This window comes from Halichoeres trimaculatus, unplaced genomic scaffold, assembly GCF_033239565.1.
Source record: "Halichoeres trimaculatus isolate MK-OKI-2021-1 unplaced genomic scaffold, fHalTri1.1 fHalTri1_scaffold_16, whole genome shotgun sequence".
Classification (NCBI taxonomy): domain Eukaryota; kingdom Metazoa; phylum Chordata; class Actinopteri; order Labriformes; family Labridae; genus Halichoeres; species Halichoeres trimaculatus.
In genome coordinates, this window is record NW_027437194.1 from 20,813,147 (window position 1) to 20,833,434 (window position 20,288).

Genomic DNA, 20,288 nt, shown 5'->3' on the forward strand with positions numbered 1-20,288 from the left:
AGAACACCAAAAGTAGCAGCTATCTTGAATTTGAAGGTTAAAATAAGGTCAAATCATTATGTAACCCCGAAATATGTATTTCTTAACAAAAATAAAGTCTGAAAACATGTATTGTCCATTATTGTAGGTGGAGCCTTTAAAAAGATCATTTCTACAACAGCCATTTTGGATTTTGGGCTCCAAAAATTTTTCCCTGCCGTTTTAGAAAATACACCCCAGCTAAATTTGTTTTTTAGCCTTCCTATATGACAAATCCAGTGAGAAACGGATCTTTGCTCACCATGGTCACCTTTTGGTCTAAAATGACCCAACAATTAGGTTGGTGAAAGAAAAATCGAGGTTATTCCAGTCTAAGAACTTTTTGCTTTATGTCTGGAGTAAGTAACAAATTGTTTGCTTTGTGTACCTTTAGTCTTCTCAAGTTTGTTCTCCCGGCTGTCACACTTGCCCCTGACGAGCTGCTTCTCCTCCAGACCTCTCTTGAGCCCGCTCAGTCTGAAAACATAAAGCCGAGCATCCTTCCCTGATAACACAAAACACACACAAACACACACATGTAAGAGTCACTTTCTTCTTGCGTGATGGTTACTCGCAACTCACCATCCTCCCGTGCTCAGACAACGGAGAGGTTTACCTTCAGGCTTATCTTAGGTTTTATTAAAGCTCACATATATTGTCACATTTTCAGCATGAGAACAAAGACTGCCATGTCTGTCAACATCAGGGTCAGCTAATCATCTGTGTGTTTTAATGGCGCTGTTTGCTTCCACACAGCCACTGTTTGTTTTTCCTTTTGTGCTCTCAGCTCTGCTTGTTACATTTTATCAGTTTCTGCCCACTTCAACCCCTCACAGTCAATACTGTCCTACAGGGTAAGCAGACACACTCTTTTGTACACACACACACAAAAGCCTAGCAGGGATTGGTCCTCTATAGGTCAGCTTCCTTAGATCACAGCGAGAGATCGATGTGTTCACTCGGCCGATGGAGGTGGAAAGGGTAAGTACGTACTCAACAGTGCAGAGAGAGATGACAGAGATGAAATAAGAGAGGAACGCAGAGGAATAATGAGAAAAAAATCTGCTGTAAATACTGCAAAATCGAATAAGGGGGATGAAACGGGCTGAAATGAGCAGGGGGGAGGCCTACCTTTGTCCGCCCTGGTGATGAGCAGGTCCTGAGGCTCGAGAACGTGCATCTGCTTCACCACCATGGTTTTGTCAAACACCTGCACTGGAGGAAGAGTCTGTGTGTCTGAAAAACAAAATCAAAAGACTGTGATCTGAACATTTTTTAATGAAAAAGCAGAATATTAACTGGTGCCTAAATGATTCTGGTAAGCATGCAATCTTTAAACTCCTTAAAAAAGCCCCAGCACACTTTCAGAGTGTGTGAAAGAAACTGAGGGGGTGAGAAACAGCAATCTTCTGAATTTGACGTGTGTTAACGCCAGTGAAAATGAATCACCTCTCACATGTTTCTTTCTTTTTTACACCAAAGATGAGAGCACATTTTACAAAGGAAGATGCAAGATTTCAGAAGCAGTGTGCATTTCAGAGGGCTGAACACTGGTGGTCACTTGTAGACTTTTAGGCCAAACTACAAACATGTTTGGTTATTAGATGTCTTCAGGTAAGATGGTTTGAGCAAGGTCCTGGTTATTTCTGAGCCACCGGTACACATGAGTGCATTAATAAACTAGAAAAGCACTCAGAGAGCACAGACCTCCACCAAGCATATTGTGATTATCACCAACACTGTAGTCCTACTTTAATGTTATACTCCCTTTCAGCAGACTGTCTGCTACAATTTGGTGTTAGTTGCAGGTTTGTACGATAATTTGTTACCTGACAGTGTTGAAAATTATGTTGACTCAGTAAATATTTCATATTCCAGATTTTAGTATCCAGAATATTTCCAGGATCTGGATCATACTTTTACATCTGTCAGAAATTATGGTGACCTTGACTTGTATTGTTTTACAAAGCAATCTGACCATTTATCATGGAGTTATATACACATATGGTGAAAACGGCCCTATCTCACAATGATAAAGAATCTTTAAAAAAAAATCCTGGATCCAGACGGTGATCCGGATTACCTCAAAAATGTAATCACGTCATCCTTATCCCATTTTGAACCCAGTTTGTTACTTTTTGAGTTATGTTGTTTACAGACAAACAAACAAACTCTCCTAAAAACAAACCCCCTCGGTGGAGGTAATGATGTCCAGGTTGTGGAAATAACATTTCTATTTGTTTTAAATCATTTCAGGGGCTTCTGATGCCTTATTCTTCTGTGACCACCAAGGTTATACTAGTTTTGATTTGTCATTATAGTTAAGTTTTAGTTAGTTTTATTATTGTTTTTCCATTACAGTTTAGTTTTAATTAGTTTTAGAGCAGGCATTCTAGTTTTTATTTAGTTTTGATTTTTGCAACAAGGCTTAGTTTTAGTTTAGTTTTAGTTTAGTTTTAGTTTTTTCACACCTTATTAACCAGGTGCAGGATTCAAAAAGGTCAGAGTAAATATTTTGTAACAGTTTATTTTCCAGTTCAACATAGTGCTCACTGCTCAGTCAACGCTGATACTAAACTGTTGGCTGCTGCCTTAAAAAACATGAAAATAATATAAACTTAGTATAAAAAATATAAACATAAATTATATAAAAATAATATAAACATAATTATATAAAATAATATAATATGAGCTTTAATAATTAGAAACTTGGACTGTGTAACAATAAAGTCAGACTCACATGCAAATAAATTATTACAGATGCTCTAATTTATTGCTCCACTATGTTTCGTCGCAGCACAGAGCACAGCCAGTCAGTGCAGTAAACAAGTACGTCCCAGTATGCCGCTATGATGGTGCTGTATGGCACTGACAACTGCCGAAAACTGTCGTAAAATTGGTTGGGAAAATGTGTTGGATTAATTTAAACCCCTAAAGACTATTAATTTTGTCAAAAATGTTGTTGGGAATTTTGTCTATCATTTTAGTTAGTTTCAGTTAGTTTTGTGAACACAAGATACAGTTTTAGTTTACTTATCGTTTTTGTTTTCTTTTCTAGATTTTATTAGTTTGAGTTAACTGCAATGTATTTTGAATTTTAGTTTTTGTTTTTAGTTTCTTTTTAGTTAACTAATATAACCTTTTTGACCGCTTTGTTGATGCTGTATTTTGCAATTGTTATGTTTAATTTCCCTCCTTTCTACCTCTCTTACATGTTTTATAGCACTCTTGTTTACACTTTGTATTTCTGAGTAATTATTTTAGGCTCAGAAATCTTAAAAACCTGCATGAGGAAAAGGTGTTCTTTTTGTAATACTCTCTTATACATAGTAGCAGTGAAAAAGTAAATAAATCACAAAATAAAAAACACAACGACATGTCATAGCACAGGATGTGTGATCAAACACTCACCAGCGTTGGTCAGAGGTGGATCAGGCCCTGAAAAAAAAACAACATCTTTATTGTCAGCACGTCGGCTCTGGCATTCAGCTGAGCACACTATTGAATGGATATGGATGGGTTGCTTTTATTTTGGAGGACACAGGGAGATATCGACCGGGGATGATCTCACCATCCAGCAGCATGACCCCCGCCGTGTCCGTGGCAACCAGCAGAGACTGACCCCAGGAGTCAGCGCACACAATCTCGTAGGGGAATGTGCTGCAGAACGGCTGGGACTCCCATGGCTGCAACATATGTGCACATACAAACACACAGAGACATGGGCTTAAACTTGTGTCCACGTTTGGAAAACATTTACTCAGAGGATTTTCTGTAACAGTCAAAAAGAAATATCTAGCGGTTCAGGTTTCCTGCAGTGAATCCTTCCTCTCACCTCTTTTCTGCACAGGCCTGTAGTAACGAGGCTCGTCGGTGCGTCTCCTCTCACGATGGTCTTCAGCTTCAGAGCCTAAAGATGAAATAGCATCGGATATGAAACACAGACACAGAGCAGAGAGACATCTGTCATTTCAAGATGCTTTGGCTTGCCTTGAAGAAAGACTCTGATCATTTATTTAAGCAGGCACCAGCAGAACAATGCAGAAAGTACTTCACAGGAAAAAAAATCAGAATCAAGTCAGTCAAAAGAAAAACACATCACTGATAAATCACTGCAGCTATAACACAGGGTTTACACTAATGTGAAACTGTGCATGTGGAATTAGCTCTTGGAGGGGGAACTGACTTTATACACAGTAACTCTGTTTTCTGGCCAAACGGTTTCCAACATCTGGTTCTGTCTCCTTTGAAAGGCCTATGGGATAAATCTGACGAAGCAGCTGACATAGGAGTTAAAAAGAAAGGAGGACAAAATACTTCTTTCAAACTTTTCTCCAACCACTGTTCTTTTTTTTGACCAATTTGAGGCTTTAATCGTTGTCAGTAAAAAATGTAAGGATCTAGGCTTAGCGGTTAAGGTTGCACACCTCGAGGTATGAATCAAACCAGCAGCCTCTTTTCTGAATGATAACCCTCACTCTCACCCTGTTTCCTGCTCTATAATCTTTGAAACTAGACAGAAAAAGCCAGAAAAATATGATAAAAATTAAATACATAAAATTAAAATATGAAGACCAAACAGATTCTGTAAAGCAACAATAAAGTTAAGTAAAAATATTGAGATTGAGGAAAGTAAAGTCAAATTTACAGGAACAAAATCCAAATCTAACAAGGATAAAGTCAAAAGATATGAAAATTGTTGATTCAAGTTTAGAGATTACATTACAGAATTTACAAGGTAAAATCTTATAAACTCCTTGATAAAGTAACTATTTAAATTCACAGTAATTTACTGTAATTTACAGAATCAAATGTGTTTGTGACATAAGATATTATCCTATATTTATAAAATATTCAATATCATGAGAAAGATCTCATCATTAAAGGTCATTGATTTTAAATGTGTAGGCCAAAATAAGATAAAGGGTGATGTTAGAAGGGCAGACGCCCGCCTGGAGGGGAATAATATTCATTTAGACTGGACAGCTGCTGCAGGAGCATTCAGCTGCCCAGAAGACTGCTTTTATTTTGAAAAGATTCAGTGTCGCACACATGACTCCTGATTTAAAGACGATGAAGAGATAAAAGACTGAGTATACAGTTATTCATGAAACTTTTACCAAAGTATGACTTTTTAAACCTCTCCTTACTTAACATCCAGGCTGACCAAAGACTAAAGGTAGGACACTTCTTTTTTCTTATTACAAATGTCAGACTAAATTCTTCTAAATTTAAATGTTTGATCTTGCATTTTTTTATAATGTAAAATATGTAAAGGTGCAATAGAAGGTGAAGAAAAAACAAGGTACTTTGTGAAAATTGAGGTACATGACTGCCTCACTGTCACGCACGTAGCACAGTGGATTCACACATTTTACCCCTGGTGTTTTACAAGTAGTCACCTTTGAAAATGAATTATGTATTTCATGTTAATACGATGTCTGGATGAGACACATAAATCACAGATGCTGCATCGAGGACAGGAGTCTGCTGCACGTGAAATGTGTTTATGAATGCATTTCATTAAGGAGAGCAGCGGTGTGAGCGCGTTGAACTGAACGTCTTGTTCTCTACCACTCGTATTTATAAGTCGACTGTCGGTGTAACATTGTTGTTTTCAGCTGTGACAGCAGCTCACTGAAGAGGGAAGAATCTGCAAAAACCATCTGACAACTATCAAAAAGTTTCTCTATGGAAAGAATAATTTTGAAATCAAATTTCAAGCAGAATTCAACCTGTGAAACTGCTCAGACAGCTGATCAGGATGACAATCTCCAGTCAGCTGTTGCTATTATCACTTCAGCATAAACAGGCAGTCTGTTGACATTAAAATCAACATAGTCTGGAAATATCTATTAAATCGAATCCTAAATCATAAACATGTTATCTTTGTGTGCAATCTGCTCACACACAGGGTGAACACACACACACACACACACACACAATCAGAGATCAGTTGAGGACAAACGTCTTGTCTCTACAAATCAGGGCAATCAATGACTCGACACGTCTAGCTTCCTTTGTTTTCATGCTTTACAGCACAAAGCGTCGATGCCTGGCCTTTCTTTTTATTAGCACAGAGCGACAGAAACAAGACAGGTAAGAACATGAAGACAACAACCAGAGAAAACAAGTGAAGGAATTATGGCAGAAGCACAAAATATGTCTTTAGAGATGTTTCAAAAGAGGAGCAGACTTTGCTTATCCACAACTCTTGTAGCACTCTTTTATGCAGTGTAATATCAGGATGTGTGTTTTTGTGTGTGTGCATAACTTGATGAAAAATTTGTGCTAAACTTGCAGTCAACCCCAGCACAAACTAATTGTTCCCAGGGTCATCAGAGTTCAGCACCACGGACAGCTCTCCAATGCTCATCGTCTTTGTGTTTGATGGTTTTATAGCACCCACAACAGAGGTGTTGCCATCATTACATCAGACTACTCCACTGTAAGCGTGATATCCACTCACACACCCTCCTGAAAGCTCTCCTTGATGCTGTCTGTCAGGAGTTACAGCTCTTGAATAACTTAATCATGACACACAGACTCACAAATCTTCTTCTTTGAGTTAGAGAGGAGGGTTTTTAAAGTTGTCTGCAGCTTGTCCGATGATGACAGTTTGATTTGGTTCCATTTGGAAAGCTCCATTTGGCTTATTATTGTGTCAGTGTGAGAACGAAGTGTACTGGTGGACAACAATGAGATCAGCGGGAACTCATAAAATCATCTCATTGTAACTGTAGTTGTGCACTTTATTCAAACAGAAACCACAAGCTCTTTAGGATGGGGATGATCTGGAGCAGTGGCACTGTTCATATTCTATTACAACCTGCTACAAGACACATAAAGTAGATGCTAATGGGTGGGCACTGGGCAATGTGATGTTTCAAAGAATGACACAGAACAGCATCTTTCGTTCTTTAAAGAAACTTCAATGACTCTTATGCTGGTGTTTCTCATATATTCCCATGCCATTCCTCCTCTACTGCTGTAATATCAGTTTAAAATGCTTCTTAAACCTGCATGTGTCAACAGAGCTGACGATCAATTATCTGCCTATTTAAAACAAAACTCAGAAAAATGAGTGCTGAAAAACTTTATAGAAATAATGAAAAATCAAGAAAAACTGTATTTGGACAAGTATTTTAAAAGCAGGGTCTGCGGGAATTTTTGTTACTTGTTGGTAAACACCACATTCAAACCGGGCTCCTCCTCCTTGGCTCAGTGTCAGCAGCAGCGCACACCCAAGAACACATTCATTAGCGACCACCTGCAGAATTGCATTTCTACCTGGGAGAGGCTCAAGAGCTGATGTGTTAGCACAAGCTAAGTGCCCAAAAGTGAGTGAAAGTTAAGCCAAACTACCCCCTCTTTTGAAAAAAGCTTTGTCTAGTCTGCATTTCTTTTTCCTTTACTATCACAGCTGCTTGGGAAAGCTTCTTCCACTCACTAATAAACTTGCAAAGTCACTTGCGCACTGGGTGATTGACAACTGTAACCATGCTTACTTTCTGCCCAGAAACATCCCCACACAGCCAAAAACATCAACATACAGGCTGAGGAGGGGGTTCGAGGCAGACATTGACACTGACACACATGTACAGAGGCCCACGGGAGCTGATTGAGCAGGATTATTCCTGTGAATGTTGCTTTTTTATTTTTTAGTCTACCTCTGCAGACATTACCTTTAACTATATTGTTATGTAAAAAAATTCTTTACTTTAAAATCACTGAGCGTGAAGCACTCATTGACAAAAACACTTGGCATGTAAAAGAAACATCAAGATGCAAGCTAAGCAGATAAAAAACTATTTGGTCCTCATAAAAGCCGACCAGGGTAGTTCAACCAATTTTCCATCTTTTTAGGGAGGATCTGTTTACAACCCATTTTGCAACCAACCAGTGGAGGGATATGGAGCTGTTATTATTGCAAAATGATTTGTTAACTGCAAAAAGGTGCACAAATGTGTCCAGCAGTTTGCTGCACCACATGACACTCAAAGAATTTGAGTACGCTATGCTTTCCCAGCTGTGTGTCACAGAGTAAACTAATACAGCTGTAGGGTTGTAGGTGGGTTGTAGGTGGAAAATTTCTGGTAAATTTCCAGTCAGACACAATGCATGCAGGGAGTGTGGCCTTGATAGCCCTGCAAAGAGCTTTAATGTGGTCAATCCATATTACGTACCCTGACTATATTTAAGTTCCTCGTTATAAATTCCCAGTTTACTCTCATGAGTTCCTGTCGAATCCCATGGAAATTTTCTGACTTTGACAATTTGAAATTTTGCAACCCTAGTTTCCAACGATGTGAGCTACTGAGGCACAACACAAGCTGTTGTGTACCACCTGTTCCTCCTTTCTGAATTAAGGCATTGAAAGCCCAAAAAACAACTGAAAAAAGGCACATTTTTAATAAAAATGGACTTCCCTCCAAAAATAAACATCATGAGACTACAGCCATGCTTTCTACAGTCTGTTTTCTGTCCATTTAGCCTGTGATTCAGCTGCTAACAACATAAACTTAGCAGTGCGTGGTTAGCTAGCCCCTCGCTCTTCCTTGGGAGTTACACCAGGATGCCACACTTTGAAAGCTTGGTTCAGTTTGCAGCCTGGTACCAACACCTGCAGCCTCTGCTGTGTCACACAATCAAATCTGTCACAGGCCTCTCAGAGCCTGCAGTCGGTCTTTTAACAACAACAGCTGCTCGTGTGTACATTGGAACAGGTTTAGCATGCTGTAATTATTCCATCTGTTCATCCTGATAATCTCTTTGCTCTATGTAGAAAGACGCTGAAAGTCATGTAAATCATAAAGCTGGAGAAGAAAGAAGCACATGCACTTCCTTGAACAGTGAACAGTTACCTGAGCATGTGTGTGTGTGTATGATTTCACATGTTGATTACCTGTCCTATCCTTACAAACTCGGCCTGCCGCGCCTCCTCTTTCTTGCGTGCAGACTTTGGAGACTCAGGCAGCACGTCGCTGAAGGACCGCCGGTTCAACATGTTCTGGGGAGAAAAAGGGACCTAAACATAGAACACGAGCACCCAAAATGTCGCATCCACACACACACACACGCACACACACAGCCCCACAGAGAGAGAAAAAGAAAGCAGAGAGGGGTCTTAAAGGCTGACCGCAGCAGCAGGGGAAACTAAGTGTTGTTAGTAGCAACAGTAAAAGAGTGAAAATATGAGTTTTAAGAACAAAAGTGATGTCAGGAGAGAGGGGGAGTCCTGCTGAGAAAGTCAGCATTGCAGTGGTATCTTGTCGTTGTGGTGCAGTATGCAGAGACAGACCCAGGGCTGCAGCAGAGTACAGCAGAACAAAGCTCAGCAGTGGATACTGTTGTAGAAGTGACATGAGGGACACAACCAGGACAGACAGAACGTTCATAAACCTAAGACAGGACAAGAAAAAGCTCTAAACTTCTGGTGTACCTTGTGCAGGTCAGGCATGAGGTCTTGGTAGAGCGAGCGGATCAACATGTCTAGGGTCCGCTGTCGCTTCTGGGCAAACGTTGGCGTCTCCAGTGTGGCTTTCTCTCCATTGATTACTGGAGAAGAGAAAACGATCGTAATCAAAGAAGATGTTGCATTCTTCAACATATTCTAACGTTCATTTGTTCCTTTTCTTACATTTGACTAGTAAAAAGTCCCTGAATTCATGGTGATCAGTAAACACAGGCGGAGATGGGAGAGGGGGTCCAAACAGTGGAACACTCTCCTCTGAGAAAATCTTCAACCTGTAAAAACAGCAGATATGTAACGTCTTTCTACACTTAATGCAGAACAGAGAACAGCCTGGGAAATAAAAACAGTCTGAGTTGATGGTGAAGAAGCACAAGATGCTAAAAAAGAGTGAAAAGTGTAGTTATTTTTCATTCTTTTGGGTGGTTGTGGCTCAGTGTTAAAGTCACCATCTCTCAATAGTAGGTCGGGGGTTCAATCCCAACCCCTTCAGCAAGACTCTGAATCCCAAATTGCTCTGGTTGTTGTTCAGCAGTGTTACTACTTAAAAATCACAATCTAGTATTCTCATTAGTGCTGGTCCCGAGCAGAAACTGTGCGGCCTCCACAAAAACGGCTCCCCCAGGTGGCTGGCCACAGTAAGGGTCAAAAATCTGTCTCTACAGTCATTCCAGATGGGGTGTGGTCAGACTTTAAAAAATTAATACACCTCGTAGAAAAGTTTCTCATGTCAGATTGTTGTGGTGATTTGAAGATATCATTTGGCTGCCTTGTGTTCAAGTCCTTTTTTTCTGAAAAGTTTCGTTTTCATCAGTTATACGAGGTTAAAAAGCAGGCTTTACGTAAGGTTTAATGATGATTGACAGCTGCTGTTCTTATGTATTTTTTGGGGGGGATTGTAAAGTATGTCAGGAGGGAGGACCAAGAAGAGATTAGACTCTCAAAAGAAAAAAACATTTATATATTTTTGTTTATTTTTAGGTATAATTTTTAGTCAAAAATTGTCTGTTTGTGTTTAACCCCCAAAATTTTAGAAAATTTTCAGTTCAGTGCAGTTCATGTGTGAATACACCTATAAATTCAAACACAAGAAACCACATCTTGAATCAAAGCACTCACCTGTAACTGTCATTCTGGCTATTATACCTAACTAATGCAAAAATATCTGAACATGAAGTGAAGGAAACTGGTCATGCATGAAGGAGACACAACAGCAATCTAAACACTGTCATTGTCCCAGGTCTGATAGCTCCTCTGGAAGTGGATGACGTCCCTGGCGACCTCTTTGTTCCTCTAACAGTCCTTGTTCGTGTGAAGGATACGGGTGAAGTGTGATCGGATCATAGACGGTTTGAAAGATGATGGTGCATCATCCCCTTCCTGGAATACTATGGTAACAATGTCGTTTCCAATGTGTCTCTTTCTCTCCACCTGGCAAAGAGAGCAGAGGAAATATATGGCAACAAAAAAGCAATTAACCTTGTGAGCCTGGGATTCATATTTCCATCCATGAAACCACCCGTTGACGTAGATGCAGTGATCTTTTGCTCTGTTTTTCCCTTTACTGCTTTCTGATTTTGGTAAAAATGCTAATTTGACAGTGTCTCTGATGATTCTACACTGTGTAATTTATTTTTTGCCTTGTGTAAGTGCAACATTTTGCTCCAGAGATAAAAAAACAAGTATGTATATTCATGGTCCTCAGAGGATGGAGCAAGCCAAAACAGATAGACTAACAGAACTTTTAAGTTCTTCTTATATACACAAACTACTGATAACAAGTACAAGAAGACAAAAAGTGATGTCCATGTTTTTTTGCTGGACTAAAAAGGAGAATCAACAAAACCTCTGACAAATTTTGCAAATGGCATCCAGTGATGTCAACCAAGTTTTTCAACGGGGCAGGCTTGGGGGCGTCTGACGGAGCTTGTCCATTAACTTCAGGCTTGTAAACTAGTGTAGTGACAAACTAGCCACTGTAGGTGGCACCAGTGCTCTCTTTGGATGAGAGATCAGCAAAGATTATGAGAAAAAAATGCGAGACAACGTAACTCGAACAAGTTCAGACAGCTCACACTTTAACAGAAAATGTGTAGTGATAGTGACAAAAGACGACAGACTTCCTGGAAAGGATCCAAAGATGGAGCTTTGGAGACGAGCGCTAAAATTAAATCAAAGCTCATATTCTCTGTTTTTTTTAATCAAAAGCAGGTGTTTCTTTGTGACACCAGCCTATGTTCTACAGCTGATTGCTAAAGAAGATAAAAAGATAAAAAAATAATTTTGCTGATGAAAGAAGAGAATCTATTCTTTCTTTTGGTAGTTTCTGTTTCTACATAGTCACGGAACACAGTATTCTGTGGGTTTTTTAAAGATCAGTCAAAACGCTCTGGAAACAGCCAATGAGCTAAATGTTTATGTTCACCCAGAGGATGGGCCAGTTTTTGAATACTGGAGGATCTTTTACGAGGAAATTACCATAACTTTTACAAGCTTTGTTTCACCGTCAAATATGGGAAACATCAAATCTATCTGCCCTGACTGGACTCTGCTCTCAGGTAGGAAACTCTCTAACATCCTTTCTGCTGCCTTTCTAAGCCACAGAGCAACAGGCATGCTCACAGGCAGCACAACAAGCACAGACTGCTTCTTATTATTGACCACCAGAAAGTCTTTTTCTATCTGGAGAAGAAATCCAATTATCTGTCAGATCTGCTAAGCACCAGCCTATTTAAATTGTATTGGCAGAACAGAATGGAGCTCTACAGTAAAGCAATAATGTCCTTTATTTCTGAAGTGAACAGATTTCCATTCTGTGCCACTGCGCCTGCTTTCTGTCACTGCTTTGTCGAAGCGGGTATTTTCACTGCACGATGATACACAGATGAGACCAATGACTGGTTCTCAATTAAAGATTCTCCAACATTAATAATGTTTTTCCACTTCGGTTTGGATTAGAGTCTCTTCTGGCAGCTCCAACAGCAACACTTGAGGCTCCCCTTACACTTGGTGGTGCTTATAGCTGTATTTAAAAGTTAAAAACAAAAACTCTCTCATTATGTGCTAGTATCCTGTTATTTCTACCAATGCAAGAGAAAAAGCCTAGGTTCCCAATTTTTCCATTGAAAAACATCATCTGGGGACCATGAGCGCCTAAAGAAATAGTTTTTGTTTTTGGAAATGCACCAAGTGGACATCAGGCTATGCAAGTGAAACAAGTGAAAACTTAATTATTTAAGTGATGGATGCAGTTAAAAGTTACTGTGTGGTAATCCTCCGGGGATAATAAATACCACTCTAATTGTGCAATGTGTTACCTCCCTGTTATAAGTAAAAATGCATTAAGCACCTGAAACTGCAACAATATTCACTTTATCACCAATCTAAAAATGTAACTTGGTCCCTCAGAGCTTTCAGAGTCTCTCTGATTATTGTGTACAGATTATTTAATCCACACATTCTAGAAAAAAAACTCTTCATCATCCTTAAACTTATCCAAGAAACTAGAAACCAGGATACGGATGTACCAGAACATGTGTACCTCTGGGGGTACGTGAGGGCACTCCAGGGGGTACGCAAGATTCAAAGATGTATTTTCAAAAAATAGCAACCAAGCAAAATTCTGTTAACACATTTTATTCAATCAATTTTTTAAATCAAATTTAGGTTTATAAACTAAGTAATGTATCCAATAGACACAAATACTACAGCGCTGTGTTTACGTTTTTTTTTCCAACCAGAATTGCTTGGCGCTTGTTAGGGGGTACTTGGCAGAAGAAAAACACATCATAGGGGCTACATCACTAAAAAAAGTTTAAGAATCACTGTGCCAGAAGATCTTAAACAACATCATCTGTGGACCATAAATGCCTAAAAGAAATCTTATTTCATGGCACCAAGCAAAAATCGGGTTAAGCTAAAAAAAGTGAAAACGTTTTCATACAGGCTCTGCATGATGCAGTGTTCTCCTCTGGGGGACATGAATACCTAATAATCTTATCATATATTGGCTTCCTGTTGTTTCATAATAAGTAATAAATGCACTGAACACCTGAGGCTGATGCTACATCATTCATGTTATGTCATGTTATCACCAGTATTAACAAATACAATGTGGTCCTTTGTCAGTACGATTCATCCTCAGGTGAACATGAACGCCAAAATCAGAGTTCTCCAAATCCGAATGAAATTTTTTTTTTTTTTTTTTTTTTAGAAAAACTCTATCAGACTCAAGTTGACTTAGGAGGAAAAACCAGAGACCCATTGTGAAATATCATCTGGGGACCATGAACGTCTGTACAAAATCACATTTCAATACAACAAGCAGATATCAAACTATGTAAATTAAAATAAACTTAAGCATCATGAATTATCATGTCTTACATGCTTCAGTCAATAATCACTGTCTGTAGTAATCCTCAGGGGATCATGAATATAATGAAAACAAAACTCCATAACAGGACCAAAAGAAGCCAGACACACACCTGCTGTTTGTTCTCTTTAGAGTAGGGTAACATGGTGGACACATGGAACATGAGCTCATGGCCCTGATACACTGTGTAGATAGACTTAGTCCCTGTAGTGTCGTCTGCAGGAGAGGAGATAGAAAAAGAAGTTGGTATACAGCACAGATCCACTTTAAGATGATGTGTTTGTGCAGCATGCGTCTTACTCTTTGTGTCTAGCCCTCCGCGGTACCCCGCCCATCCCTGCAGCGTAATGGAATCACCCAGAAGATTCAGAAACTTTTCAAAGCTCTCACTCCCCATCTCTGAAAGAAGCACAGCAGGTAAAGTCAGCAGCTGCTGCACTGTGAGCTATTTTTGAAGAGGAGAAGATTTCCTGTGACCTGCTAAACAAGGAGTTAATACTGGAAACTGATTTCTTTACCTAAGTAATGGGGTGTTAACACCAAGTTCGAATAAAATGGTTGGCATTGGGGGGGTTACATGTTAAGTTTTGTGGGGGGCCTTGTTAGATGACAACAGACCTGAGTGGAGTTTGAAGGAAACCTCTCCCCTCTTTCAAAATTTACATCCGTTGGCTCTCAAGAAACAATTTTTCTCTGCTCAACTAAAGAGAATTAACACAAAACATTCCCACATAGATGCAAATGGTGTGACCACCCATAAGACAGGAAACAAAGTAACTGCTGTTGCTTTTTTCATAAACTAAAAAAATGATTCTCGTCTTTTTCTTTGATATTATCTTAAAACCAGTTTTACTATCTCCTGTCTCCAGCTCCAAATTGAATTAACGAAAAATCAGGAATGAATTCAGCGTTATTTTTTTCCTCCTGGATGTTAGAAATTTTTGATCCTCCCTTTAAAAAGTTTGAAATAAGTTAGATAAGAGTGGTACCTACCGTTGCTAAACATCTCATCATCTGTTAGCTGCCCGTCTTTGGCAAACAGGACGCCGAATTTGAAGTTCACAGACCCCTAAAATGAAACAAATGTAGCTTAAAATGCTAGAAAAATTCCTGACTCATTCATCAAGATTGTTTTTTTTTTTTACATACAGCACTGTAAGGAATGTACCAGATGAGTTAAATATAACACTGGGCCAAGAGGCGATATGGGATTGGCAGAAATGGGTGCTTTGGTGCAAAAGAAATCTTTACAAAAATTCATTACCTTTAGTAAGCTGAGGATTGAGAGTTTGTATATTTCCTACTGTCACAGCATGTACTAAATATAGCAGGTTTAAACAATAAATAAGGATGCAGTTCAGTTGAGGCAGTATTATGTGATCCCTCTGAGAGCTAAGACAATATTAAACATTTTTAAGCAGCATAACAGCTCTTCACCACCAAAGAATGAGCAAAGACTTATTTCATGGATTTTCATTTTGACATTTGAACTTGTTAAACTGGTTCAGAGGATCAAATTGAAGACTGTAACCACAAAAAATCTGATCCTCATAAAAAAAGAAGAAAAACACAGGATCAGTCAGACTGATCTACTGTACAGTAAAAGAAGCGTCAGCCTCATACCTCTTGTTCCTCCAACACCAGCAGATCCTGAGGAAAGACGACACAACAATTATCATTCACAGTGAGAAGCTCGGCGGGGAGGGGAGGTGGCAGCCTGAGGACATATTTCAGTTAGGGTGATGTGGATCTGGTGCCACGATTATCTGGTGTTACTCTCACCTTCTGAATCTCTGGGTTGAGGATCTCCCTGGGGCCCCTCTCGAACCTGTCCATGTTCATTGCACTGGGATGGAATGAAGGAAGACAAGTAGGCCAAGAGTAGGTGACATGGAAAAATGAGACAGACCTGATTCAGGGTCTGTTTCACGCATTCACTGCATCAGGTTACATCTGGCTTATACAGCCTGCCACTACAAACACATTACTGGATGTGTCACATGTAGGGATGGGAACCTTTCACATTTGAAATGATACGGTACAGATGCTGGTACCTGGAAATTGGTATCGGTACTCAACGACACCAATTTTCTGTACTTTTTTGTGTTTATGTGGTAAAAAATATTGATTTGTTCAACAATAAATGTCTTTTTTTTCATTGTAATATATTTATTTCTCAGTATATAAACTTGTAATGCTGTGTTCATGTCCAGCATGGAAAATCACCTACTCTTCCACTCTCTCACACTCACAAGGATGTGTTAGGTACCTAAACATGGTACCTTTTGATTTTACATGAATTGGTACTCAAACCTAATAACAAAAATACTGAAATTAAGAAAAGATGCTGTTTTGAGCATAAACTCATCAGTAGTTCAGATCATTTTATAAGGATGAGTTATAAAATGGTTGTAGTGCTTCTGATCCTGACAGGTATTGCTGTCTGGACACACAAAACTGGTATCTGCATTTGTAGCAATCAGTCCATCAAACAATCGAAACAGAAAACCACTGAAAGATGGCTCTGCATGGCTCTTAATTAGGGTCTGAGGCCTGAGCCTGGTTATTACTCCATCTTCTTTTCATTTTCCATGAAAAATTCAAACATTTAGTGTTTTTATGGGTGCTTTAATAGCCTTTAATGTCAGCCCTGGATCATACTAATCATGCTTCTTGTCGTCAAAGGCAACGTCATCTCACAAATTTCACTGACAAAGGAGCTAAATAAGGGACCGTTTCAATCTGACAGCTATACATGTGTAAACATTAGGGAGGGGTACCGAATGAGGTACTTCTATAGGTACCGACTGAATTCTGTCAAAAGTACCGGGTACCGATTCACATAATGTCAAATGGTACCATATTTAGGGTCCTAAACACATCCTTGTGACTGTGAGGGAGTGGAAGAGTAGGCGATTTTCCAAGCCAGACATGAACACAGCATTGCAAGGTTATATAGTGAAGAAATAACATGTTAAATTAAAAAGAATTCACATTTTATAATTATACAAATTGATATTTTTTACCACATAAACACACAAAAGTACTGAAAATTGGTGTCGTTGAGTACCGATACCAATTGCAAGGTACCGGGAATTAGTATCGTATTGTTTCAAATGTGAAAGGCACTCATCCCTAGTAAACATTACTATTTCTATACACTGTGCCTATTTTCATTCAAATAAGAGAAATTTTTGGATTTGGTTCTTTTGCTGTGCATGAAAAGTGTCAAGAGACTTTCTCACCCACTGTGGAGAGATGTCAGATTGTGACACCCAGCCACGTCTGTTTCTTACTGAATAAAACATCATCAGGCGATAAATCCCAGTTTGGTTCCAAAAGAAGGCAGTAAAAATATATAAAAATAACTCCCTCTCCCCTCAGAAGGCTTTGCAGTTGTCCCCTCTGACTGGCCAATGTGGTTTCAGTCACGTCTAGTAAAGCTCTTCATATCCCACCCACAGCGTGTGATAACCAGCAGTATCAGACGCAGAGCCCCAGGCGGCACCTCTCACCTTAGGATGGACTTGACTGATAGTGTTTTTGTCGGGCTGTAGGGGAGGCTGATCTTCAGCGTGCCCTGTGGGAACAAGAATGACACAGATCAGGGGATTTAAAAAACGGGAGCTTGCTAAGCCTGTTGCCGTGCTCATCGTCATACTGTGAGATGAAGATGACGCTCTTCGTCAAGATATTTCTCAGCCAGTCAAAGAACAATTAAAAGAGAGACCTGATTAAACCAGAGTAGTGCAGACAAACAGGGCTGATCTGTTTAGCCTCAACAACAACAACAACAACATCCTGTTTCAGTTGGAGTCAGACAGACACAAGATAAATCGATGTGATCAGTCAGCGGAGGTGCAGCACCCTAATCAGGTTCCAGATGACGCCAGAGGACAAAATTAGTAACAGGCTATATTGGTCATGCAGCTGAGTCATCGCACTGCAAACACACAACATGCATCTCATGCACACACACACACACACACACACACACACACACACACACACACACACACACACACACACACACACACACACACACACACACACACACACACACACACACACACACATTGACCCAGGGGAGTTTAGTGGTCACTTAGGATGCCTTTTTGTTCCCTCTTTTATCAACATCCCAGAAAAATCACTATCATCAATAGTTTAAACGTGTGCAAAGGGCTCTTGTTAAGAGTAAAAATTTTCAGTACTCATTTTTTCTCTGTTTCAGCATTTACGTCCATCACTTACACGCAAAACTTTTGCTAGAGTTCTGCATGGTCCTAGAAGATGCTCTTCTACTTTTACTCTGTAAAGCAAACTTTAAGCTCAATATAAAAGTTGCTTTTTTCAAATGAAGAATCTGCAGGAGGAGTTTAAAGATTGTAGCCTAAGATTGCACTTTAAATTCAATAGAAAAATGAAGTAAATAAAAAATTATTTACATTGCTTTGACCCTTTTTCTCATCATCATCAACAGTGGTGTTAAATCAGAGACCTTCAATCAAACCAATCAAACTTTATCTATAAAGCACTTTTCATGCACAATGGTGGCAACCATAGACTATAAAAAAAAAAAAAATGGATGCCATCTTGCTCGGCTCTAAGTGTGGTCTCCACAAAAACTGCTCCCCCTGGTGGCAGGCTGCAGTATAGGTAAAAAAATCTGTCTTTCCAGTCGTTCCAGATGGGCTGTGGTCAAACTTTAAAAAATTAGTACTCCTCGTAGAAATGTTTCTCACATCTGATTGTTGTGGTGATTTGAAGATATCATTTGGCTGTCTTGTATTCAAGTCCTCTTTTTTCTGAAAAGTTTTGTTTTCATTAGTTATACAAGGTTAAAAACGAGGCTTTACGTAAGGTTTAACGATGATTGACAGCTGACCTTCTCATGTATGTTGTAAAATATTTTGGGAGGTAGAGTCAAGAAGTGATTGGACTCTCGAAAAAAAAAAAAAAAATTCTTATTCTGTCACCAAGCTCCACTCATATTCCCCCAGAATCCCTCATCATCTCTACTGCGCAGACTCTGGCTGCCCCTGTTACGGGGGTATTTTGGCTTCAAAACTGTACAATGATAAATGGGGGAGCCACGCTGTCCACTCTATATACAGTCTATGGTGGCAAAACAAAGTGCTTGACAAAAGAAAAGAAAACACACAGAAAATAATGATAATAATCATAAGTGACTTGATAAAGCCACAGAAACACACACATCAATGTACAACCCTCCACCTGCATCCCACTAACCCACACCCCTAGTGCACAAGGTGAACACAGTTTAATTATAATCCTTGCAGATGGCCTGGGGAACTGTGGACATACTTCAACTTTCTTTTTGTCAACTCTGCTCTGAGCAAATTGATACTCCACCGCCCCGACATCCAGAAATAACAAAACATTTTAATGAGAGAAAAAATCTCACAACATATTCCACCAGGTTTTACAGAGTGGTAAACACTAAAATGAACATGTCACATTTTGGTTGACGGGCTCAGTTTGCAGACAGGAACTGCAGCTCATGTTTAGGGAGTTTCTGAGAGATACCAGAGTCGCTCTGCAGTGCGTTTTACAGCATTTGATGTTTGAAGAAGACTTGTACAGAACTCACTGTCTTTCTCCAGAGGATGGCTCTGTACTGAGGAACCCGCTGGTTGTTCTGGTCTGAAAGGACGACTGACAGGTAGAAGGGATTCTTCTCTGCGTCTGTGCCCACGTAGTTCTGGTGAACTGAGGAGACGAAGATAGGATTCACACATCTGAGTGTTACACAACCTAAAAATCAAAGTGCGTATAGAGTATCTGGAGATGTACTCTAATTCCTAGCATGACTATTTCTTCCCCTGCTTGCCTCCACATTGTAAGGATATTGAACTTTCTTTTCTCATCTCTTCATGTCTTTGTCTTTCTTCCCTTCATGCTTTCTGTTTTTTTGTATTACCATCCCTTTCATTTTTACCCCATCTCCTGTTTTCTTTGTGCTGAAATAAGAACACACAAAAATCTTCTGATACATCACAGCAGGGCCGTACATTCTTGCCTCTCCCTCCGTGGTAGACAGGGTAACAACCTTAGAGATAATAGCAAACAGACCTCCAAACCTAATTAGACAAAAGGTCCACGCTGCTATTTCTGTCTCTTTCTTTGACTGTGTTCAATGAGGCCTTCTTCTCTTCAATTCTTTTTTATTCAACAGTTTATTCATTTATATTTCTGTGAGGTCTTTTTTCCTCATTTTACACCTCAGGTAAACTCTGACTTTGTAAAACCAGGCTGCAATTAAATACTCATTAGTTTTAGAACCTTGAGCTCTTATATCCAATCAAGAATCGTCTTCAAACGTAATGCAAAAAAACAGGGAAACAAAGACGATCCACCTTGCCTAATTATTTGGAAATTGAGAATCCAGTCATTGTATCGGATACA

General features: G+C 39.4%; 1 protein-coding gene across 5 annotated transcripts in view; it reads right to left on the reverse strand.

Annotated features, from left to right (window-relative positions):
- The window catches only part of garnl3 (GTPase activating Rap/RanGAP domain like 3), an 89,204-nt gene that overhangs the window by 18,130 nt on the left and 50,786 nt on the right, over positions 1-20,288 (reverse strand). For 3 of the 5 annotated variants that reach the window (XM_074690167.1, XM_074690164.1, XM_074690166.1), the window contains exons 5-21: positions 19,474-19,592; positions 17,378-17,442; positions 15,645-15,708; positions 15,486-15,512; positions 14,856-14,931; positions 14,163-14,261; positions 13,975-14,078; positions 10,813-10,921; positions 10,610-10,655; positions 9,659-9,765; positions 9,461-9,576; positions 8,924-9,046; positions 3,854-3,928; positions 3,590-3,704; positions 3,430-3,456; positions 1,150-1,254; positions 407-523 (exon numbers count right to left, since the gene is read on the reverse strand). In XM_074690167.1, coding sequence (XP_074546268.1) covers positions 407-523; positions 1,150-1,254; positions 3,430-3,456; positions 3,590-3,704; positions 3,854-3,928; positions 8,924-9,046; positions 9,461-9,576; positions 9,659-9,765; positions 10,610-10,655; positions 10,813-10,921; positions 13,975-14,078; positions 14,163-14,261; positions 14,856-14,931; positions 15,486-15,512; positions 15,645-15,708; positions 17,378-17,442; positions 19,474-19,592 — 1,494 coding nt within the window. The remainder of the gene's footprint in view (positions 1-406; positions 524-1,149; positions 1,255-3,429; positions 3,457-3,589; positions 3,705-3,853; positions 3,929-8,923; positions 9,047-9,460; positions 9,577-9,658; positions 9,766-10,609; positions 10,656-10,812; positions 10,922-13,974; positions 14,079-14,162; positions 14,262-14,855; positions 14,932-15,485; positions 15,513-15,644; positions 15,709-17,377; positions 17,443-19,473; positions 19,593-20,288) is intronic. The other 2 variants (XM_074690168.1, XM_074690165.1) reach the window with 1 other exon arrangement.